Genomic DNA, 25,128 nt, shown 5'->3' on the forward strand with positions numbered 1-25,128 from the left:
CCATTAACCCTTCTCATGATTTCTAACAAAAATTTTCAAGTTCTCGTTAATGGCAACTTGTATTAACTTCAACAATAAGAAATTCTAACTATGGGGTTGGTTGTATCAAGTTTCATAGTTTAAAAATCTATAAAAAAAATTATTGAGAAAATAATTTGTTTACCTTTGATGGCCTTGATGGAGAACAACTTGGTTTCTTCTTCTACTTAGTTTAAAGAATGCATGAAGAAGAAGAAGATTTCCCCTCTCCCACTGTTTTAAATATATATATAAATAACCTATTAATCAAGGTAATTAAGTCACTAATTAACCTTAATTAGCTATGATCTAATGGCCATAAACTTATCATGAGAAAATTAGTGGAAATGTGTGGCATTGATAATGGTTTGCCAATAATCAAACTTTGGGCATGGTAATATTGCAATCAGGTTTTTGGTTTAATTACACTTTTAAGTACTTGCTAAATTCTGTAATCAATTCCCACTAGGTGGGTCACTTGAACAATTGGGTCCATGTACTATAGTTACAACTTATCCAATTTAATCAATTAATGATTTAACTTTATAATTTCATTACAACACACAAACTCCTCCGGTAAATTCTCGAGCTTAGTATAAACACCAATTAGATATTAGAACTCATAACATATTTAGAGAATTTTGTGTTTACGTTTTGAGGGTTCTTTGATTTCGGGTTTTTGAGGTTTAGTTTTATCTCCATCTTTTGTACTCTTCGTTCTTTTGCCATTATAGTAAAATTATTTTTACCCGTGGTTTTTTATCCTCTTTGGAGGGGTTTTTCCACGTTAAATTTGTGTGTTCAATTTCTCAATTTATTCCGCTATTTTTGTTACTTGTTGCTTAATCGGGACGATCCCTAACATCAATTAAATCAAATATTTGTATTTAAAGTTTTAACCCAACGTTAACTTTTTTTTTATTTCTTCGTTTGTTGGTGGTGATTAGGAGATTGATGGCCGGTCTTTGTGGTTGGTAGCTTTTAACACAATGGCAAAGCCAAGGAGGCTTTAAATGTTTAAATGGAATTTTTTTCATTTAAGCTTATTTATAATTTATAAAATTTTAAATTAATAATGATAAAATTACATTTTAATCTTTTAAAATTAATAAAAATGTGGAAGCACATTTGTACGATTAATAATAATGATAAGATTTTTCCCACCACATGGAAATTTATGGAAACGCCATTGGGTTTTGTATTTATGTTTTATTTGACACTCTTTTAAGTTTTATTGGGGAGATTTGCTTGATTGTAAGTAAGCTATTTTGGAGAGAATGATTTGTAACAATTTAGATTCAATATTCGGGTTGCAAATAAATATGGAGTAAAGTAATTTAGGCTTTAGCTAATAGTTAATAAGGTAAATTGTAGAATAAAATCATATTCTAAATAAAACTTTATAAAATAAAATTAATGAATCCGAACTTCATTAACAAATATTTTAGGCATTGCTTCACCTTATCTCAAAATTGTTCTGTAATAATCTATTTTGTCTCGACCTTTTCAACAGAATTTAAAATGAAACTATTTCTGATAAGTGCAGACCAAAAACTCTTTCACGTACAAATAAATGGCAAGCGACCATACTGTGGGCCCAATGTCCCAACAATCATCTAAACTTTTTTTTTTAATAATATGTAATAATTTATATACCATAAATGAATATTAATTAAAATAATATAAACAAAATACGACTCTTTAATATAATATGGATCCAAATTGTTTCATATTTGAAATCCAGTTTTTCATAATTTCACATTTCATATTTTATCTTAGAACAAAAAAAAAATTGAACTTAATATTTGGCCTATTAATCAATGGTGGTTATTATATTTTAAGACTATCGAATTAATCTATCGACACTACTTGTATGGTATAATTTAAATGGGTGTGTGTGGGTATATAAATTTGAAATTCTATTGTATCAAAGAAAAATTTAGAAAAAAAAGAATTTGAAATTTAAAATAAAAAATGAGATTTGTGATAAACCATAAAGCTCAAAAAAAGTTACAACAAATATGGTTAATATTATTTATATATATACTTAATAAAAGTAAAAATATCGAAATTCCAATATTATTTTTATTTAATAAAATATAATTAATATATTTTATATAAAATTTAAATATTTTATTGAAATATTATGTTAGGTAAATTTATAAATAAAATTAATTTTACTAAAATTTGAGATAAGAGAATTAAATTAATAAAAGGCATATTTCATATTTTATAGTTATTATAAATAAAAAATCAATTCTACAACATAATGAAATATTTTTATTAAAAAAACCAGAAATGATTGATGGAATATATTTCCAATTTTCGACGTTCATAAAAAAAAAAAGAGAGTGGTCCTAATAATTTATTTATTGGAAAAAAAAAGTGGTCCTATTAATTTACCTCACATTTGAAATGTGTTATATGTAATAATAATAATATCTATATAAATTTTGGACGTTGATCCTTTCCCATCTCTATAAATTCGCATGGAGAACTAAAGCAACACATATCAACACAATTTATATAACCATGAAAACCACAACAGCTTCGGTGTTTCTTCTTTTCGTCATCTTCTCAGTCACACTATCATCCATTTTGTTTGGTGTAGCCAACGCTACAAACGACCCTGTGCTCGACATTGATGGCAACGAGGTTCAAACTGGCACCCCATACTACGTTGTGTCGTCGATATGGGGTGCTGGTGGTGGGGGGCTTGCCCTAGGTAGGCCTAGCGGAAACAAATGCCCGGAAGTCGTTACTCAAAGACGATCCGGTGACAATGGTATTCCGGTGATATTTTCTAATTCGGACTCCAACGATGGAGTTGTTCGCCAATCCTCTGACATAAACATAGAGTTCATTCCCCTCAGACCCAAACTTTGCCGAACAACAACGGTGTGGAAGGTCGATGATTACGACCATTCAGCCGGAAAATGGTGGGTGATAACCGATGGAGTTAAAGGGAACCCGGGTGCCAACACTTTGACCAGTTGGTTTAGAATAGAGAAGGTGTTTGATTTGAATTACAAATTTAAGTACTGCCCCACAGTATGTGGAACATGCCCAGCTTTATGCAACGAAATTGGGAAAGACTCAGATGGAGAAATGGTACGTTTTGCTCTCTCCACTGGCCCTGGATGGTCATTTTACTTTAAGAAAGTTGAAAAATCAGCCATGGAGATTGAACAAGTTGTTCATATTTAGAGTGAAAGCAATCATTCTGCATGAACTAGTAGTTATTATATAATATTAGCTTCAAGTAAATAATGCTGAGAGAACTGATTGTTAAGATTGCCTTGTTTGAAGCAGCAGCATGTATATATATGCTTGCTTACAAGGTTTGTCTCTCAGAGTCCTTCTCTTTGTACTCTTTTCAGCTTAATGAATAAACTCTTTACTTATTTACTTCTTTTGTTGCCATTGATTCTAGTATTAGACTCATTAACTTAGATACAATGACTTGGAATTAACCAAAAAGTTGTATATATATATATATAAAAAGAGTGTGAGGGAGGAAAATAGAATACCAAGTACCAAGTGGAAAATGTTAATACTAGGATTCAAAGGGATTTCACTGGACAACAGGAATGGAATAGTGGTTGGGTGGTTATGGCATTTTATCTTTAGAGATAAAAAAAGGTTGGTTCATGTTCGGAGCTTGTGGCTACTCCTTCAACAATGTTATTTTTAAAGTTTAAACTTGCGTCACCTTTTAAACACGTAATATATCTTACCATTACACTCAATAATATTAACTATTTACTCAATTGTATTCTATCCTATTATTAATTGATGATTGTTATATATATTAAGTTTAAGATGAATTTTCTTATTAATATATATCAATGGAATCAAATATTTGTATTTAAAGTTTTAACTCTACATTAACTTTTTTTTGTTCGTTTGCTGGCGGTGATTAGGAGACTAATGGTTGGTCTTTGTGGTTAGTAGCTTTTAACTCAATAGCAAACTCGAGGGTTGATAGGGGCAGACTTCACTTAAATGGAAATTTTTTTATTTAAATCTTTTTATAATTTTTAAATTTTTAAATAAATAATAAAATTACAATTTAACTCTCAAAATGGATAAAAATGTACAAGCAAATTTGAACAATTAATGATAATAATGACAAGAAGTTGTTTCCTGCCACATGGAAATTTATGGAATCGTCCATTTGGTTTTATTTGTCCATTTGCTTGAATGGTTAAGAGGAGAAAAACAAATTATAATTAAGTATACAAAACCAAACGAATTTCAAGGGTTTTCTCTTCAATTATTGTCGACTTTAGCTAATTATTAGTAATTTTTTTATTATTTAATTATAAAAAATTATAAAATAGTGACTTAACTGTAAAAAATATATATATAAAATAGTCATCTAATTATTTACTTTTTTTTATCATCACCTGATTAATGGTGGTAATTTTTATGCTTGACATAATAGTAACTTTAATCATTAATAATTATACATTATGTTAATTTAGTCTTGATTTTAAAAAATTTAACCCTCAATATTTACACATTGTGTAATTTAATATTTTTATTGTTTTGTTTTTCGTTGCTAAAAATAAATTATAAAAATGATAAAATATGCATAAAAATAATAATGCAGGCACCGATTATGTGTTATTATAGATTTATAACAATTATCTTTTTATAAAAATATTTTATTATAAATATATAATAAGCACTTCTCTGTAACAAACGGAATTATTATCAAGAAGGTTTAATGTATTTTTCAATTTTCTATTTTCATAATAATAATAATAAAAGAAAAGAAAAAAGTGGTTCAATTAATTTATCCTTTCCCATCTCTATAAATTGACATGGAGATCTAAAGCAACACATACCAACACAATTGATCTGTATAACCATGAAAACCACAAAAGCTTCAGTGTTTCTTCTTTTCATCATCTTCTCAGTCACACCATCATCCTTTTTGTTTGGTGTGGCCAACGCTACAAATGAACCTGTGCTCGACACTGATGGCAACGAAGTCCAAACAGGCACCGAATACTACGTTGTGTCGGCGATATGGGGTGCTGGTGGTGGTGGGCTTGCCCTAGGCAGGCCAAGCGGAAACCCATGCCCGGAAGTCGTTGCTCAAAGACGATCTGGTGACGACGGTATACCGGTGATATTTTCTAGTTCGGACTCCGACGATGGAGTTGTTCGCCTATCCTCTGACATAAACATAGAGTTTGTTCCGCTCAGACCCAGACTTTGCCGAACAACAACGGTGTGGAAGGTCGATGATTACGACCATTCAGCCGGAAAATGGTGGGTGATAACCGATGGGGTTAAAGGGAACCCGGGTGCCGACACTTTGACCAGTTGGTTTAGAATAGAGAAGGGGGGTGTTCTTGGTTACAAATTTAAGTACTGCCCCGCAGTATGTGGAACATGCCCAGCTTTATGCAACGAAATTGGGAGAGACTCAGATGGAGATATGGTACGTTTGGCTCTCTCCACTGACAATGGATGGCCATTTATCTTTAAGAAAAAAGAAAGTTCACTTCGGGGGATTCAACAAGTTATTAGGACTTGATTGAAAGCAATCATTATGCATGACTATGGAATATGAGTTTCAAGTGTAAAAATTTCTGAGAGAGCTTAAACTTGTTTGAAGCAGCAGCATGTATATGCTTACTTACAGGGTTTGTCTCTCAGAGTTCTGCTTTGTACTCTTTTCAGCTTAATGAATAAACTCTTTACTTATTTACTTCTTTTGTTGCCATTGATTCTAGTATTAGACTCATTAGCTTGGATACATTGCCTTGTAATTAACAACAAAATTAGCCATAAAAAGAGGTAAGTGAAAATTTGTAATACTAGATCTCGAACATTGTTAGGAACATACTTGTGTGCATAGATAAGTAACATTATGCTCTTAAGAGGAGATACTGTTCTTACAAATGTCGAACATTTTTTTACTAAAAACTTATGGGATTTCAGAAGAATAAATGCATGTCTGCATGATTACAGGTGTCACCAAGTAAATGAAACAATCAAACGGTGGCTGCATGAAAATTGCAGAAAACCACTAAAACCACAAAAGAAAACCAAACAAACAATCGAAAGAAACCCATCGTTTTCTAAGGAAACCTCCGACAGAACCAGGAAAAATAAACAAATAGTAAACCAACAAGACATTTCAAAACTGAAAAACCAGCGGCCCCATCTCCCTGCCATCCTTCAACAGCATCACTACTGCCATCGTCTTGATCCCATAGATCATCAGCCCTCATAAATTACGATGGATCTTGTAGATACAAACCGTCGGAGTCCTTGATACTCATTTTTCCGACCCATTTCATCTTCATTTCAGAGTTCTTCTATCTTTTATACCCTCTGCTTCCACCCTTAGAGGCGCCTCCTCAATCCAAAACCTCGGCATTTATAGAAACATAGCATTATAAAATTAAAACGCGACATTTATAGAAACATACCATTAAAAAATTAAAAAATATATATTTTTTAAAAATACACAATTTCTAGAATTATGTATAATTTTTAGGATAATATGGTTTCAGCCCATTTCAACACAAGTCCTTCTAGATTGGTAAAAATATTCATGTCATAATTTTAAACACAATTGATGTATTAAATAACAATCCAAAATAATTAAGTATTGTCGAAAATTTTTTTAAAATCTAACTTTTTATTTTTTTGAAAACGAAAATGGGAGTCGCCACCAATTCTTTTTTATTAGGTATGATCGGATTACCTCTTAATTTGATCGTTTTAATAAAAGGCTTGATTTACTAAAACAATAATTTTTTGTCTGCAAAATCCAAAAAATGGGTTCAGGAGTCAGTTACATACGAAGAAGGATTAGCACCCTTGTTACGCCCAAAATTAGTACCTAATTGATTACTCGATGTCTTAGTGTCGAAAATTGAAGATTTGAAGAGAATTTAAAAGGCAATCCCTTTGTATTAAGATATTTTAATAGAAAAGTCTTTATTCCAAATTAATCGAGAAGAAGGATCATGCCCTGTGAGTTAGGACACAACACTTTTAGTTTTCGAAAACCAGAATAATCGTCGTTTTAATCTTTACTTAAATTTTGTTTTTTTTTTGTTATTTTAAATAGGATATTCGATTATTTCAGTTCTAGGAAAAGGTCATACTCTGTAAGTTATGAGCACGACTTCTTCGAATCCCAAAAATAATGAACATTACCTTGATTTTGAATATTTTATACGTTATATAAAATAGAGATAACCCCTTTTTTTTTTAAAACGATATATATATTTATAACAAAAACAAATGAAGATATTGTGATATAACACATGAAATGATGATAGTAAAATAAAACGAAATAGCCCTGTAGATAAAAATGGAAGGACGATATTGGGGTGATGAACAAGAAAATAAAATAAAATAAAATAAATATGTTGATAAATGATGATAGTAATGCAACTACAATAACAATGAGAATACAAATTTTATAATAATAATATCAATTTTGATAATAATGGTACTAATCATAGCATAGTCATTATTATATTAATAATATAAGTAAGTAAAATAATGATAATAACAAGAATAAAATAGAATAACATGTATAAATAAATGATATAGTAGATTAATAAAATAAAATGGCTATATGGGTAGGATATTAGAATGATAAAATATAAATAAATAAAGGTATAAATTAATAGGAATAACATAATCATAATAATAAAATAGATAAGATAACTTAAAACAAAAATAAACGGAAGATGCATGATTAAAAAGACATGACATGAAAATGCCAAAAATAATAAAAGGAATAATAAAATAACACAAAAAAATTAAAAAAAATGAGATAATAATGACAATATAACAAAATGTACAAATATAAACAATATAAATTTTAAAATAAAAAGCAAGGCAATAATAATAATAATAATAATAATTAATGGAAGGCCAAAATTGCAATAATAAATGGATAAATCAATAAGTAAATAATAAAAAATAAAAAAATTCCATGAAAAGGCTGAAATTAAATAAATAAAGGATTTAATTAAAATTTAAATAAAATTAGGGGTATAAACTGTAAATGATAAAAAAGACTAATAAGGATTAAAACGTAACGAGCTAAAAAGGATAGGGACCGAATAGGAAAATATCCCCTGTTCTTAAACTCACCGTTTCTCAGAAGGACCAAAATGAAACAAAACCAAAATTACGTGGTAAAAATTAAAAAGAAGAAAAGAAATAGGACTAGATTGCAATGCCAATAAAAATCGGAAGGACCGAAAGCATAAATAGACCCCTCAAGTTAAGAAACGCGTGGATCCTACGCAGTTCGGGTCGGGTCGTCGGGCTCCACTTCAAAACGACGTCGTTTTGGGGCGTTTGGAGCCACTTCAATTTGCTTAGTCTATATAAGTTTAAAAAAAATTCATTTCAACCTGTTCTGAAAAAAAATTCCTTTCTTTCTTTTTTCCTCTCAACTGTTCTTAGGGCCGGCCAAGGGAGCCACCATGCTCTACCGACAGCCACCGATCGCTGGCGACGGGCTCCACCATACCCGGTGGCCGAAATAAATTTATGATGAAATTTGCATAAAATAAGCAATAAATAATTAAATTAATTGAAAATTAATATTTTATTAAATTAAGGTTAATTTATGCATCTTTGATAATTTATAATAAAAATCATTAATTTTTTTTAAAGTTTGAAACTGATAAGTAGATAAGCAATTATCACTTAATAACATTATATTACCTTTTAAAGAATAGATTTAATATATCATTTGGTCCTGAATTTGCTAGCTTTTTCAAAGTGGTACTTGTGTCATTTTTTCATTCAATTTGATATTTGTATTTGACAAAGTTATATATTTTGGTACCTAAAGGTAACAGTCCTAACTTTTTAATACTTAATTCGAGGTTTTAGGGTTGATTTGGTTATAGTTAATTTCTAATATTATTAAGTTTGAATTTTTATGATTTTGTTAATAGAATAATTTTAAACTTAGTTGCGAATTGCGTTTAATTTATCAAATATATTTTGGTACCCAAAGGTAACAGTACTAACTTTTTTAATATTTAATTCGGGTTTTAAGGGGTTGATTTGATGAAAATTAGTTGCTAATATTATTAGCTAATTATGAATTTTCATCAAATTAACTCTAAAACCCGAACTAAATACTAAAAAGTTAACAATGTTACCTTCAGGTACCAAAATGTATAATTTTGTCAAATACAGATACCATATTGGAGCAAAAATTAACACAAGTACCACATAAGGGAAAAAAAGTGTCAAACTCAAATATCAAATTATGTATTAAGCCTAAAGAATATATGTTTAAATTTTGATTTTGTTTAAAATAATGCAAAATGAATAAAAAATAAATGTAAAATAAAAAATTCATAAATTAAAATTTATATTTATTAAATAGCTTAATTATATTTTGTAGTTAATTTTAATTAATACACTAAATAGATATACAACTTAAATTCAATACTTAATTTTCTAATATTTTATTTTTTAATTTATCAAACAACGCCTTACTTTTATAACTTAATTTTTATATTCCATTTTAACCCCAATTATTAATAAATTATTTTTTTTATATGAACTACCATCATTATCTAGTTCAATCTCATTTTTGTAATGACATTAAAAAATCAGTTAACACATAGCGTTAATCACAATATGTCTGATCAATCAGAATGTGCCATGTCACATTCAAATTTATTAAAATTATTTTTTAAAAATTAAAATTCAAAAATAAAAAATCTTAAGAAGTAAATATTTTTAAAAATATCTTTCCCTTCTTGATATTGTAATGGTAATAATAAAAAAGGATTATACAAGGTTTCCTTCCTGTCCCCTCGAAAATACAATGATCTCGGAGGTAATGCCATTAAAAACTCTATAAGACCCGTGAGATCCATCTTTCATCAAGTCCCATTTTTCTTATGACTACTTGGAGGTAACCTTGTTAATTGTTACAACACTTTGAGTGGCACAATCAGTGTTACCAATGTTTTTAAAATTTGATCAACGGTTTAATTGGTCAAATCACTAGTTCATCGGTTCATCTAGTTCGGTTAAAATTAATAAAAATTTAAAAAAAATTAAAATTTAAAAAAATCGACCAAATCAATACAATCGATTTTTAACCAGTTCAACCGGTTCAATGCCATTCTTCGGATTAGTACCCTAATCGGTTCTCAATTTGACTGGCCAATCCCGTTCGGTTCAAACATCATTAATTACAAACTTAACAACACTTCAAATTTAGGGTAAATTAACCATTCGTCATTAAATTAGGGGTAAGTTTTTGTTTCTATCACTTAACTAAGAAAATTTACAATTTGGTTATTGAACTATTTAAAAGTTTTTATTTAAGTCACTGAGTTGTTAAGTTTTTAAAAAAATTCCGCCAATGAGCTCTAAAAGGTGATTCAATGATTGGTATGGTAGATCAATACCCATCAACGAGTAAAAGAATATACCTTAGATCCAAGTCGATCTAATGGTCAGTGTCGATAATTGGAGAAAAAAACTGTTTGAATTTTGACTTGTAGATTTGTAATGTCTAAAGTTGTTTCATGAAAAAAATTAAACTGTAGAAGAGAAAGGTAAAGATAACTTACCCATAGTTTAGTAACAAATGGTGGAATTTCCCTACCATTTAAGAAGAAAGACCCATGAGATCCCCCGAGCAGCGCCATTGTTACAAAACAAAGAGTTTTATCTTTCGGCCCAATAATAACAGCGAGCTTCTCGTTTTGGGCTGTCAAAGCCCAATTGGAATAAATAATGGTTCTTTTTTTTCGAAATGCTGGGCGCGGATGGATCAAATCAGGCAAATTAAAAAACTACGATTTCTACTCTGAAATTTGTTTGGAGTGAGTGAGAGATGTTGAAGGCAGGGTGGCAGCTTCATCATTGTTATTAGCATTTCAATTCAGTCCCCAAATCTGTTTTTCCAAAAAATGAGTTCTAAAGAAAGTTGCAGAATCGAGCTCCGCACTGCTATTCGCCAACTCAGCGACCGTTGCCTTTACTCTGCTTCCAAATGGTAACCCTTCATAAAACCCTAAACCCACGCTACTCTCTCTTTGCTTTTTGATGAAGAAGAATAAGAAAGATTGAATTTTTTACTCTTTTACAATGAACCCATTTCTCTGAATCTCTTAGCATTTTAGGTCTTAGAAGATCTGTAGAACACTTTGGAAATGGTGCTTTATTTGGCTTCTTGAAGTAGAGCTGAACTTTTTTCTTTGGGAGTCCAATGCCTTAATCTGGGTTGCTAATTTTGGCTTTGCTTTTCCTTTCAATGTGCTTTTTTAATGATAAAGTTATGTTTTTTTATGCTGTCTTCTGGGAGCAATAAATCATTGGTTGGTTTGATTTACAGGGCAGCAGAACAGCTTGTCGGAATCGAGCAAGACCCAGCTAAGTTCACGCCTTCAAACACGAGATTTCAGCGTGGAAGCTCGAGTATACGCAGAAGGTTCCGCACCAATGAGATTACTTCCACACCTCCCACTGGTGTTGCCTATGTGTCCACTCCAGTGATGGAGGAAGATGAAGCCATACATGGCGACTTTTACCTTCTTGCCAAGTCATACTTTGATTGCCGAGAATATAGGAGAGCCGCTCATGTGCTTCGGGATCAAACTGGAAAGAAATCCGTGTTCTTGCGATGTTATGCTCTTTATCTGGTTTGTTCACTTCTCATTTCGCAGTCTTATAGTATTTTAAATGACTTGCTGTTCTTATGCTCCCTGGTTTTGATTGTGTAAAATTGAGTCTGATGATGTCACAGCTAGTTCAAATGTCAATTATTGTGTTCGGTATGCTTTAGTTGATCGCCTTTCTCTAGAGTAATAAGATTTGACAAACACCAGATTTAGTGAATGAATGCTTTGTTTGTACCTCTATAACCTATTATAACAGTGGAAGCTTGCTTGTGGAGGAGAATAAGTTGTGGTGATTAATTTTTCTTCATCGATGAAGAAGCTTATCCTTGCTTCAAAGTATGAAAATTGAGGTTTTGCAAGTATTTTATTTGGACAATTATGTTACCCTTTTTCCTTCTTTTTTTGGGCTTAATGGGGAAACATTGAGATTAGGTTGAGGAAGGAAATAACATTCGTCTTGTGTAAATATAGGTTCTCCTGGCCCCAATAAATTAAACTTATGCCATAATACCCTTTCATAATCTTTCTGTTGTCATTATCGGTTCATTCTTATTCCTTGATCAAAATGTTAGAAGTACATGCATGGATGAACAACTTAGGTGCTTCCTTTCTTACTTGATTAACGTATTAAAAATACAGTTTTGATACATCATAAGTAACCTATACCAAAATATTGCCATGTGGTTGGTAGAGTTGCTGCTGAAATTGAAAAATACCAAGCAAACTGATCAGAACCCAACCGAACTTAGTACTTGTAATGTCGTAATTACTTCTTTGAAGTTGATCTTAAGTTGGCATGTGGAGTTATTGTTGCTAGAAGGATGAAAATGGAAAGGGACCATGAGAAAGATTTTAGAAAACAACATTTAGGCTTGTTATTGTAATCTATGGAAATTTTTTTCGGGAAGAAAAAGGAAAAAAGTGTAAAGCCGGTATGAAATACAAAGGCTAAGACTGTATGTGCGTTTGTGGCTGAGGAATATTACAATAGGGATTTAGTTTTATCTCTTTGATTTTCTTACTTTTATCTTTTATTTTGATGTTTAAGTTTGTTGCCTGACAACTTCCCCTGGGATTCAAGACTAATCCAATGGGAGGAATCTTCTATCATCGATGCATAATCTAATATCGAAATATTTGTATCATATATCGTTAGCACTTAGCATTGAATAAAGTATACATTACTTATAGGCCTTCTATTTCTGATGCCAATGCTATGTGATTTCTTCAAACTATCTTATGTTTCTGTGCTTTACTATTTGTATCATCGAAGGCTGGAGAAAAACGGAAAGAAGAAGAAATGATAGAACTTGAAGGGCCCTTAGGTAAGAGTGACGCTGTTAACCGTGAATTGGTTTCTCTAGAGAGGGAGTTAGCAACTCTTTGCAAGAATAACACGATAGATCCTTTTGGGTTGTACTTGTACGGTCTTGTGCTTAAAGAGAAAGGTAATGAAAATCTTGCCCGCAAAGTTCTCGTGGAATCCGTGAATAGTTACCCTTGGAATTGGAGTGCCTGGTCGGAGTTACAATCATTATGCACTACAGTTGACATCTTGAACGGACTCAATCTCAGCAACCATTGGATGAAGGAGTTCTTTCTTGCTAGTATTTACCAAGAACTCAGGATGCATAATGAATCGTTGTCAAAATATGAAAATCTACAGGGTATGTTTACTTTTAGTAATTACATACAGGCTCAAATTGCGAAAGCCAGGTATAGTCTAAGGGAATTTGAACAAGTTGAAGTGATATTTGAAGACCTTTTAAGGAATGACCCGTATCGAGTAGAGGACATGGATACATATTCTAATGTGCTTTACACAAAGGAATGTTTTTCCGCCTTGAGTTATCTTGCTCATAGGGTCATTATGACTGATAAATACCGTCCTGAGTCTTGTTGCATTATTGGAAATTACTACAGTTTAAAGGGGCAGCATGAGAAGTCAGTCGTGTATTTTAGGAGGGCGCTCAAATTGAACAAAAACTATTTATCTGCTTGGACTTTAATGGGCCATGAGTATGTCGAGATGAAAAACACTCCTGCTGCAGTTGATGCCTATAGACGAGCTGTGGACATAAACCCTCGGGATTATCGAGCCTGGTATGGCTTAGGACAAGCATATGAGATGATGGGCATGCCCCATTATGCATTGCATTATTTTCGGAAATCTGTTTTCTTTCAGCCTATTGATTCTCGGTTATGGATTGCTATGGCTCAATGCTATGAATCTGAGCAGCTGCACATGCTCGAGGAAGCCATCAAATGTTACAAACGTGCCGCGAATTGTAATGACACAGAAGCAATCGCCCTGCATCGTCTAGCAATGTTACATAGAGAACTCGATCAACCTGAGGAGGCTGCATTCTATTATAAGAAGGATTTAGAAAGAATGGAAGCTGAAGAGAGAGAAGGACCTAATCTTGTCGAAGCGCTGATGTTTCTTGCTACGCACTGCAAAACACAGAAGAAATTTGAAGAAGCAGAAGTGTATTGTACCCGTCTTCTAGATTATACCGGCCCGGTGTGTTTCACCTTTATTTTTTCTGTTTCAAAATCATTTAGCCTTTTTTAACCAGTTTTACTTATTTTGTTCATCTCTATTGTGATTGTAGGAGAGGGAAACCGCCAAGAGTTTACTCCGAGGTATGAGAATAGCACAATCTGGTTTTCCTTCCATGGATGTCGAGCATTTTCATCCCTGATTTTTCTTGTTCATAACCAAAAACACCAGTGAAATCTTTGGGATATGCCATTTCTAGTTGGCTAGTTCTTGGTTAGTAGCACTCTAGATGGCCTGGTTTTACATGTTTGTATTACTTGGAAAAGAATCATTGTATACTTTTCTATTGTTGTGTTGTAACATAACAACTCAAAACATCAGAAAAAAAAAAGTGGAGCTAGAAGATGGTGATTTAAAAAAAAAAACAAATTTAATCAGGCCTGATAAAAATTCACCTCATTTGGTTTTATGAACTAGTAAATGTCAACTGTAGAGAAAGGCAGCCAGTGGCCATGAACATGATGCATCATTCATCATCTAATTTACATTTATTTTTATCTTTGCATTTTGATCTGTCATTCTAGAGCAGATTGGTTTTATGTTCCATTTCAATGTATCATTTTGAATTTATTGATATTTTTGAAATAAAAATTAATATACATATATAAAAATATGTACAAATATCAAATGAATTATATTTGTTATAGTTTTCTCACACATCATGATATATTATAATATAATGTCTAGAAAATATAATTAAATTATTTTTATACAAGTTTTTTATTTTGATTTTTAAAATTTTATAATTGTATTTATAATTTATTTTTTACATCATGGATTGATAACTAGAATAAAACCTAAAGAGCTCATGCATCATTTATATAATGTGAAATTTGAACTTAAGGTTTTAAAATTTTTGACCAGCAAAGCACTAATAGTAATGCTCTAACAGCATAGCGACTTGAACTTAAACTATACTTGAGACGGTGAATACTTTAATCATCAGATTAACACATGAGTTAAATATTATAGTGAAGGAAATGAGATATGGGTAAAAATTAATATGAAAATTTATCCTTAATAGTAACAACTATCTTATTCAAAGTTAAAACATCTTAATCATCCAGCCATTAAAAAAAATTGTTTTTCAATAAATATAGATATGATAGAAATAAATGTCAAGCTTTTTGTATCTCCTCTGCAGAGAAGATCAATTTACAGCAAAGATATTATAAAAATCAGTTTTGTTTATCCTACTTTTCTAACCGATGCATACATAGCCAAGGCAGAGCTGTGGCTATTGCTAAAATCAGACATATTGCGAATATGGTCACCAGCAATAATATTAGCACTTGGTGGAACCTGGCGTCTTTTCCTTTTCCAATATCCTTCTCCTCTGCCTTAGTCTTCGGAAAACACTTCCCACCCTATACCCAATCATTTTGAGAAGCGAATATTTAAGAGCAAACTTTGGAAGGAAGAAGAAATGAACCATTTAATAGTCCTGCATCATATTAGACAAGAAATAGAGTTCATGCATATGCACAGATGTGTCCAAGTCTAAATTTGCTCAAGCTAATACTCCATTTTGCATCTACCTGGGTGATATGTACAACTGTTGGATTAGTAATGGATTATGCTTGGACATTCTCAACCTCTTCAATGTGTTAAAATTTGACAATACAAATTTGTGACATTATATCAAATAAATCAAATAAACTTGAATCTGCAGAGCTTTTCGTGCTTTCTACATTCTAAAATAATATAAAAATATTATATTAATTGTTATGAATATTTTATTATTCAGTGAATGTCTAGTAAAATCAAGATAAATTTGATTTACTCTAGGACTCTAATAGTCATTAGAAGTAAAGTTTTATTTCATTTAAACTTCTTATATCTACAAATATAGATTTTAGAGACACTCTATAAATATCTCTATTGATCAATAAAATACGTATTCTCTTTTACTATCCTGTTTCTTATTTACTTCGAATACTCAATTTGAAATAACAGATAAACATATTCTTTTATACGATAGAAACACCCCATAAGCACACTACATAATATTCAAATCCTAAAGGAAAGGCAGTCAGAGAACCAAGAATTATGCAGACTTTGTAATATGGTAAATAAAGCAAGGTAAAGGCAGTAGGTTTGACATTCAAATCTCACACTTGTAAGTCAAAAAGAGATGACCCTAATCTAAAAGTTAGAAGACTAATCATGAACAGAAAAGAAAGAACGATCCACCCACTATTGGCCTGGTTAAATATGAATTGAAGAACAAACCCAATAATAGAAAGCTGAAGAAAAGCTCAGGTTTGCATGAAAGACGGCAAGGGCGGCCACTAGTTTTGCAATTTTATGTATGGTTATGGAGAAAGGGATAGTGGGGTGGGGGATTTCTATTTTATTTAATATTAATATAAAACTTATTTTTTTTTATATATTTCCTTGAATTTTTTAGAATTAGAATCAAATTAATATCATTTGTAAATTTTGAGAGTTAATTTTTTAGAATTATGACTAAATTGATATAATATACAAAAGTTGAATGCTAAATTTGTTATTATACTGGTATTTTAACTGCCACGTCAGCTTGCTGCTTGTGATTTTAACGGGAGTGACTAAAATGACCGAACTATGGAACGTGAATGCCTAAATTATAAACTTTTCATTTTTAGTACCTAAAATTAAATATTTATTTGTAAATTTATCCATAACATTTGATTAGTAGAACCGTTAAATTGATCCCACAAAATTGAATAGAAATGATAACCCTTTAAAAAATATTGTAGGTTTAGTTTGCTGATATCCACCGCCAACTTGTTAATTACTGAAATTTTATTTAAATTTTCATATTTTTAAACATTGATTTTGATTTCTTTCTCACCATTATATTTCTTAAAAATAACTTTCTCGAACCTCTTCTACTATTCTGTATAAAAAAATTTAATACTAAGTGAACCTCTCTAATAAAAAAAAAATATTCAGATAAAGTACAAAATCCAAATACTAGGAAGAAGCTTAGTACGTAGGAAAACAGGCAAGAGAAATGCAAGAAAAATTATCTAACAATTAAAAAAGTGCAGTAGTGAAGAAAGAAGCGTGGGACGATATGGTGTAAAAAATTTGAAAAGTCTTAATTTAATTTTAATTTAAAACTGTCACGTGTTACAAAATAATTGATAAAGAAAATTTTTAAATGATTGATTAGGCAGTGATCAATTTAGATAATGAACTATAGTTTAAGTAACATTTGTGACTAAAAAAAAATTTAAATACCAACTCGAGAAAAATGTATAATTTAGTAAAGGAACTCCTCTAAAATATAGTTTAACATTTGTGATTAATTTTTTTAAATAAAATAATAAGTAAAATAATTAAATAAAAATGAAATAAAATTTATACTTGTATATTTAAAAATGTAATTGAATTATTATATGGAATATATTAATAGACAATTTTTATGTCACCAAAATTTATACAATATATTAATATGAGTTGCCTAAACTAACAGCTTTGTGCATAAAATCATTTACGGCTCATGTTTTATTGGTAGCGTTTAATACACAATGCAAGTCTAAATTTTAAATATAATAATTCTTTAGTAATTTAAAATTTGAAATTATTTTATATCTAATTTAAATATAAAATTATTATTTATTAATGTAAAGGTCTCTCTTATTTTAATCAATAGTCGGGGATTTGATCCTCATCCTGAGCATGAAACAAATTTAAAATTCGTGATCAGTGTCGAAACCGTTTTTTTTTAAACAAAAATTTTAGTTGTCGACTTTAAAAACAAAACTGGAGTCGCCACCAATATGTTATTAAGGTGTGATCGGCCCACCTCAAAAATAATTTTGGTCTGCGAAATTTGAGAAAACAAGTTTGGGAGTCAGTTACGCACGAGGAAGGATTAGCACCCTCGTAACGCCCAAAATTGATACCAAAATGATTTTTTTAATGCCTTGGTGTCGAAAATTTGAAAAGATTTTAAAAGGAAACTTTTTATTTCATGAATGAATCAAAATAATAAGACATTCTTATTTCAAAAAAATAAAACACCACACCCAGTGAGTTAGGGCACAATGTTTTTAAATCTTCAAAATACCCGAATATTGCCTTTTGTTTTTGAAAATTCTTATTTCGAGAAGTCAAAATATCAGAACCAGTAAGTTAGGACCCAACATTTTGAATCCCCGAGAATAAGCTTCATTTGAAATTTGTAAATTTATTGCAAAACAAATACTTGGCTTTCTAAATTCATCGAAAAATAATCGCGATCCAGTAAGTTAAGGACACGATCTTTCACGAGAATCATGAATGCCAAATATTTTGGAATTTATAAAATAGGATGATTTTAATGCTTTAATGAAAACATATATTTTCTTTAAAAGCAAGATAAAATGTTAATATACAACATGATACACATATTTTAATTTAAATTATAAATGTGCATGTATTTACAAAATAAAATGTATAAGTTTATATATACATAGGTAAATCATGAAAATTTGTATACATATATATTCAAATACATATATACATGTATAATATGTATAAAATAAGGGAATATAGAACAATAAAAAAAATGTTTGCGATAAGTTAAGAATATAAAATATATATATTATAGAGGACGAATGTATTTTTTTTTTTAAAATATGGGAAATGTATGTATTTATAAAAATGAAAAAAGTATATTAAGAAATGATGAAGACGTATATATATGTATATAGAAATTAAGACATAAAATGAAAAAAAATATAAAATGCACGCAGGTATACATATACTACATAAAATGCATTATATGTATATATTATAAAAAAACTATGCGAGTAAAAAAACATGCATTATGTATTATATAAAAAAAATAATAATAATAATGATGTATGAAGATAGAAATAATGATAATAACAGTAATAGTAAATAATATAATAATAAATAATGGTATAAAAAAGAAGAAGAAAAAATATAGCTAAAAAGGGACTAAAGTGAACTTAAAAACAAAAAAAATAGGGTAAATTCGAAAATAAATAAAAAAAGGACGAGTTTGAACACGCGAACAGCCATGGGGGACTAAAATGGAAATTAATCCTACCCTCCAAAACGCTGTGTAGCGAGGGACCAAGATGAAACAGAAATAAAATTCGCAGCTAATTTAAAAAAAAACAAAAGGGGCTCGATTGAAGCACGTCGCAAAATGGAGGGGCTAAATGCGAAATTTTACCCCTCAGGCCAGGACGCGCGCATCCTCACCTCCGGGTCGGGTCACCGCGCGAGTCAAGGCCATCAAACGGCGCCGTTTTATCCTTCTTATTTAAACTAAATTTTAACAAATAAAACATTTATAACTAAAACAAACAAAAAAAACCCTTAATTCTTTTTCTTTTTCTCTGTTAGAGTTTCAAAACCCCAACCCCAGAAGCCGCCGCCAGTCCCTCGATCACCGCCGCGAGTTTCAGCGAGAACGACGCCTCACTCCGGCTCCGATTCGGGTAGATCGACGCAGGTGAGCACCCCTTTTCCTTTTGCTTTCGTTTAGTTTTAAAATAAAGAACAAAAATAAAAAAATAAGAAAAATCCCCGAAAATACCTTCAAAAATTCTTTTTCCTTTTGATTTAGTATTTTTTCCAATACAATCTTTGTTTCTCCTCTCACTTTTTTTACACTCCCCCCTTTTACAAAATATATGGCTTTATATATATAGCCCGAAAAAGAAACAAAATAAATCAAGTATAATATGTTTTTACTATTTTTTCTCTTTCGGATTCTTCGAATCCGTGTTTGCAGGTTCGTTGCGGAGAGCACGGCGCGCGTGGGGAGTCGGTCTCCGAGACGTGCTACGCTTGAGATTGCTGGAGGCGAGGACTCGCTGCGCGTGGGAGCGACGCTGCGGCGCCAAGCTTGCTGCACTAGGTTTTTTGTTTTTTTTCTACTGAAAATGTTATGGGCTGCTTGTTGGGCTTGTAAAAATTGGGCCTTAAATGGGTTTAGGCCTGTTATTACAAAAAAAACAGACTACCTACTTTGTTTTGTGTGGGCCCGGGCCAATTGGGCTTATTACAATCAGTATCACCCTTTACGAAAAATTAATTACTGAACTCGCCAGATACCTTGAAAAATAAAAATAAAAATAATCTCATAAATTCAGTCAATATAAGGTTTGTAACAGGTCAATTTTGACCTGGGTCTAAATACCCAAAACAAATGAAGATAGAGTCCAAATACATTGCCCAACAGACCTAAACCCACTACCCTAGGGCCCGATAAGCCCAAAAAGCTTAAAATTTTCAGAAATCCTAGGGTTCCCTCCCTTTTGCGCCGCAGCTGCCCCATGTGCGCCCTCAGCGCGCACCACGCCCGATGACGATGCCTCCACCCATGTTGCACCAAAATGGCAAAGTCTGCTGCTAATTGACTCCATAGACCTGCAAGCAGCATGAAAAAGAAATAGGAGCAGCATCAAAAGAGCAAAAGCAGTAAAAAAAAAGCTTTGGTGTTTCGGCTTTATAAGCTAGCAACCAAACGATGTAAAAGGGGGAATAAAAAAACCAATTGAAAAATACAAAAAAAATATTGATGAATCAATAAAAAATCAAAAATTTGAAGAAAATGTGTTCTTCTTTCCTCTTTTTCATTCGGTCTTTTGATTTATTTATTTCTTTTTCGTGTTTTTTAAGCATATATATATATATAAGATTATATATAAAATAAAGAAAAAAAGGAAAAGACGAGGAGAAACCTTACCTGCACTGTCGCCGGACCTAAATCGAAAAAAGGGGAGGTTGAGGACCTTCCTCTTCGATTTTAGGGATGGAAAACCCATATATTCGGGTTTATATCGAAACACGGGCAAAGGGGGTTTCCTCGCACCGAGTCGGTCTTTGGCCGCGGTGGCCATACGGCGAATCGCCGTTGAGGTTGCTGCTGGGGCTCGGAGGGCCGAAAGTGGGTGTCCCTTTTTTTATTTTTTGAAGCTGTTAAAGCGAAGCTAGGTTTTTTTTTAGTTTTTTAAAGACTTTCAAAACGGCGTCGTTTGAGGTAAGGCCTTCAGGTGTCAAAACGACACCGTTTAATGGCCTATACCCGCTCAATGAGCCAACCCAGGGAAGGATCCACGCGTTTTGTGCCATTGGGAAATTTGCGCATTCGGTCCCTCTTATTTTGTAGTGTTTTCAAATCAGATTTTATTTATTTTGAATATCAGCTTACATTTTTGTTTTTTTATTTCACTTAGATCCTGAACAATGCGCGGCGTTTTGGGGATGAGGAAATATTTCCAATCTGCTCCCATGTAATTCGCATATTGCACTTTAACCCCTCGTCTTGTTTATAATCCTATTCTTGTTAATTTAGATTCGATTGTGATTTAATCCTTTTTTAACATTTTTAATTAATTTATTAACTATTTTATTATTATTATTATTTTAGTGGTACATTCAGTCATGTTTTCATTATCTTATTATATATTATCATTTTGAATTTTACTTATATTATTATTATAATTTTGTAATGTGTTATACTTACTTATTTTTTATATACCTTATAATTTATATATACACACATACATTTTATAATATATATATACATAGACATGTACATATTTTTATAACTTATTTATATATATATGTATATATGCATGCTTATATTTCTTTATATATTTTATATTTTATACACACTTATGTATCTACATACATATGTTACTTTCATATATATATATACCTATATATATTCTTTATATTTTAAAATATACCCCCTTTTATATATATAGTTTTTATATTTTATGACTCGTAGATATATATACATTTTTCGTATATTTTACAGTTCATATATATATCCATACATATATTTTTTATACTTCATAATTTTAATACACATATACATATATTTTTATATTTTTATAATTTTGTTCATCTCTTTTATTTATTTATTTATTTGTGTTCTATTATTACTTTAAAAGAATATTTTAATTTTATTTGCTTATACTTGTTATTTTGCATGTTATTAATTTGCCCCTTTTTATTCATTTTTATTATTGTTGCTTGTATTATTTTTATACTATCGCATTCAATATTGCTTTGTACGCATATTAACCTAGTGTTTCATTTCTACTATTTCAAGTTAGATTAATTTATCTCGACGCATAAGTTTCGACTTTCAAATAAGCAAAATTTCATGTTTAGATTCGAGAGGATTGAGCCCTAACGTATTGGGTTCTAATTTTCTTCGTTGAATCTAAATAATCGAGAATGCTCTTTAATAAAAAAAACATAAAAAAACTCATTATCGGGAATTCAATACGTTGTGTCCTAACGCATTGGATATGACACATTGTTTTCTCGAGATGAGGATTTTTCTAAAAATAATAAAGGTAATATTCCATATTTGAGAAATTCGAGTGATTGTGCCCTAACTTACTGGGTTTCGATTTTTCTCCTTTAACCCAAATAATCGAATATCCTTTTGAAATTAAAATGTATGAGTTTTGAAAATTAAAAGATAATCTTGTTCTCGAGGGTTTAAAATGTTGTGTCCTAACGTACTAGATGTGACATTTTATTACTCTGAGACAAGAAGGTCTTTAGCATCCACCTCGATTTATCCAAGCATCGTTTATAAATTTAACATTAATAAAAAGGGAGGATCGCATTTTTTTAGATTCTTTATGGATTTTCGACTTTCGACTTTAAGACATTAATTAATCAACCAGGTACCAATTTTGGGTGTTACGAGTGTACTAATCCTTCCTCATACGTAACCGACTCCCGAACCCATTTTTTGGATTTTGTAGACCAAAAATTATCGCTTTTAATAAATTTAAACATTTATTAAAATGATTAAATGAGGTGATCCGATCACACCTAAATAAAAAAGATTGGTGGCGACTCCCACTTTTGTTTTCATTTTTCAAAACCCAAGTCGACCCTGTTTTCACAAAAAATGGTGTCAACAAGGTTTTCATCCAATATAGATATAATGGAATTTGATATGATTTTGCTTTATTATAATACGACTAATTAATGAAAAATTGAGACTACTTCGAGATTAAGAGCATTTCCCTTATTTTGTAATTTTTTATTCTTAATTTAAATTAATAATATTTTTTTTGTTGGTACAAATTAATAATACATTATTGATCGAAGGAAAAACAATAAGAAATAATTATTTATCTTATAAAATCAGAAAGGATTAGTAATTCCAACAAATTTTTAATAAATAAATTCGTTATAATCTATATCCGACCAATGTAATTTAACAATTAATTTAATGTTTTGTTTGAAAATTTAGATTTAGATTTAGATTTTAATTATAATATAAATGATAAAAATGAAATGCATATATTTATTTGGAAATCAAAGTTGTTTTGTTATTATTATAAATTTAGGGTAGGAGAAAAAAGAAAAACGAAATGGAGAAGAAGAGTTGGAAAAAAATTGATTTAAATTGTTTAAAAAGAAAAAGTATAAGGATCGAAGTGTAATTTGATTTAAAATTTTCGTAACATGACACATCAGTTTATTGTTACATTGTTAATAGCAATTAATGACATAGTGATCAAAATATAACAAATCGATAATGTTAGTGATTATATTATAACTTTTTAAAGTTCTATAACAACCCAAAAATTGGTGGTGCCAGAAACGGTGGTTTCGGAATTGTATTTTCGATGATAGAGTCAATAAATATTATTTATTAATATTTATGAGGTTATTATATATGAAGTTTGGTCTAATAATTTTGGTTATTTGAGAAGTTAGATAAGGTACAACTGTATCGGTTATAAAATCAATAATTTTAGAAATTGAGATATCGGGACCTCATTTTCATAAATCGGACTCATAAATATTAAAAGTGAATTGAATTTCAATCGGGTAATTTATCGAAATAATATTTAATTAAGGTATAGAGACTATATATCGTAAAAGTTTCGTGTGATTTGTTAAGGAATCCTTAATTGCACTTTTGTGAAGCACTTATTAGGCATATATTATAGTGGACGGTAACATGTGTTAATTGTTATAAAGTTATAATAATTAATTAATGAAATAAAACATAAATTATAATATAATAAAGACAGTGGAAACATAAAAAAATTTCATTCATCCATTTCTTCTTGAACAAATCGAAACCAAAAAGGGGGGAAAGAAACTTCAACGCACGGCCATGGTTGTAAGTTTGAAGCTTCAATTTGACTTGGATTCATCAAAAAAGAAATAAAAATAAAAAAATTTACAGTTTGTATTTTTATAACTTGAGCCTTTTCAATTGCTGCATTCATGAACTATGCTACATAGTAATAATATAAGGTAAACTGGAAATGATAGGACAAGCTAGATTGAACCGATTCGAATTAGTTGTTTGTGATAAGAATTAAATTGAATAGATTTAAAAATATGATATATTGTTATAATTGTGCAGTTGAGTTAAATTAGTGATGAATTATGCTGTCACATGTGTGATCTAATGATTAGTCGATGAAATTATATTGTAAATCTGAGGAATTGAGTATAAATGAAATTGAAACAAGGGTGGATAGTTGATATTAGTTTATAAGCTCGGAATTATGGATTTGGTATTGTACGATTTAATCAATTCAATTGAGATAGGGAAAAATGTATATGCTGCAACTATGATAACTCCACAAGTAGAATTTAGTACATGACACATGTTGTTTTAATTTTTTTAATATTCCTTTTAAAAAATTAGTCCCTAAAATGGCAAATTTTATTTATAATCTCTTTAAAAATTATGGAATACTATGGTTTTTTTTTCTCAATCATCAATATTCATTAATAGAAGCAATCAAACAAAGTTCACAAATCAGGGCTTAGCCATCCCCACATACAAAAGAACGAATTACGATCAGCCCTTGAGTTGGCGAGAGCATCAGCCCAACAATTCAGGCTTTTCGGAGCATACACGAATTTAATTTTAGAAATCAA

At 30.5% G+C, this 25,128-nt stretch overlaps 4 protein-coding genes and 1 long non-coding RNA gene across 5 annotated transcripts; 4 read left to right on the forward strand and 1 right to left on the reverse strand.

Moving 5' to 3' along the window:
- The first annotated feature begins 2,485 nt into the window (after positions 1 to 2,485).
- LOC107938175 (21 kDa seed protein) lies at positions 2,486 to 3,426 on the forward strand. The gene has a single exon (XM_016871261.2). It carries the CDS (start codon positions 2,551 to 2,553, stop codon positions 3,223 to 3,225), a length of 675 nt encoding a protein of 224 aa, XP_016726750.2. The 5' UTR covers positions 2,486 to 2,550; the 3' UTR covers positions 3,226 to 3,426.
- Positions 3,427 to 4,812: 1,386 nt separating this feature from the next.
- On the forward strand, positions 4,813 to 5,743 carry LOC107938173 (21 kDa seed protein). The gene has a single exon (XM_016871258.2). The coding sequence runs from the start codon at positions 4,895 to 4,897 to the stop codon at positions 5,567 to 5,569; it is 675 nt and encodes a 224-aa protein (XP_016726747.1). The 5' UTR covers positions 4,813 to 4,894; the 3' UTR covers positions 5,570 to 5,743.
- Positions 5,744 to 10,808: 5,065 nt separating this feature from the next.
- On the forward strand, positions 10,809 to 14,732 carry LOC107938199 (anaphase-promoting complex subunit 8). The gene is made up of 4 exons (XM_016871283.2): positions 10,809 to 11,047; positions 11,387 to 11,693; positions 12,946 to 14,196; positions 14,288 to 14,732. The coding sequence occupies exons 1-4, from the start codon at positions 10,962 to 10,964 to the stop codon at positions 14,375 to 14,377; spliced, it is 1,734 nt and encodes a 577-aa protein (XP_016726772.1). The 5' UTR covers positions 10,809 to 10,961; the 3' UTR covers positions 14,378 to 14,732.
- Positions 14,733 to 19,157: 4,425 nt separating this feature from the next.
- On the forward strand, positions 19,158 to 20,798 carry LOC107938184 (uncharacterized). The gene is made up of 2 exons (XR_001694844.2): positions 19,158 to 19,693; positions 19,976 to 20,798. It is a non-coding gene; the product is annotated as an uncharacterized lncRNA (long non-coding RNA).
- LOC107938181 (uncharacterized) lies at positions 20,300 to 21,178 on the reverse strand. The gene is made up of 2 exons (XM_016871265.2): positions 20,933 to 21,178; positions 20,300 to 20,613 (listed from the first exon to the last, which is right to left on the reverse strand). Exons 1-2 carry the CDS (start codon positions 21,084 to 21,086, stop codon positions 20,333 to 20,335), a joined length of 435 nt encoding a protein of 144 aa, XP_016726754.1. The 5' UTR covers positions 21,087 to 21,178; the 3' UTR covers positions 20,300 to 20,332.
- Positions 21,179 to 25,128: the final 3,950 nt, after the last annotated feature.

The sequence above is a fragment of the Gossypium hirsutum genome, chromosome D10 (assembly GCF_007990345.1).
Source record: "Gossypium hirsutum isolate 1008001.06 chromosome D10, Gossypium_hirsutum_v2.1, whole genome shotgun sequence".
Classification (NCBI taxonomy): Eukaryota; Viridiplantae; Streptophyta; class Magnoliopsida; order Malvales; family Malvaceae; genus Gossypium; species Gossypium hirsutum.

Coding starts and splice junctions, on each gene's coding strand:
- LOC107938173 (XM_016871258.2), top strand. CDS start 4,895: ATGAAAACCACAAAAGCTTCAGTGTTTCTTCTTTTCATCATCTTCTCA.
- LOC107938199 (XM_016871283.2), top strand. CDS start 10,962: ATGAGTTCTAAAGAAAGTTGCAGAATCGAGCTCCGCACTGCTATTCGC. Junction 11,694..12,945: donor GATGTTATGCTCTTTATCTG/GTTTGTTCACTT, acceptor GTATCATCGAAG/GCTGGAGAAAAACGGAAAGA. Junction 14,197..14,287: donor TTCTAGATTATACCGGCCCG/GTGTGTTTCACC, acceptor TTGTGATTGTAG/GAGAGGGAAACCGCCAAGAG.
- LOC107938175 (XM_016871261.2), top strand. CDS start 2,551: ATGAAAACCACAACAGCTTCGGTGTTTCTTCTTTTCGTCATCTTCTCA.
- LOC107938181 (XM_016871265.2), bottom strand. CDS start 21,086: ATGGCCACCGCGGCCAAAGACCGACTCGGTGCGAGGAAACCCCCTTTG. Junction 20,614..20,932: donor TAGGTCCGGCGACAGTGCAG/GTAAGGTTTCTC, acceptor TGCTGCTTGCAG/GTCTATGGAGTCAATTAGCA.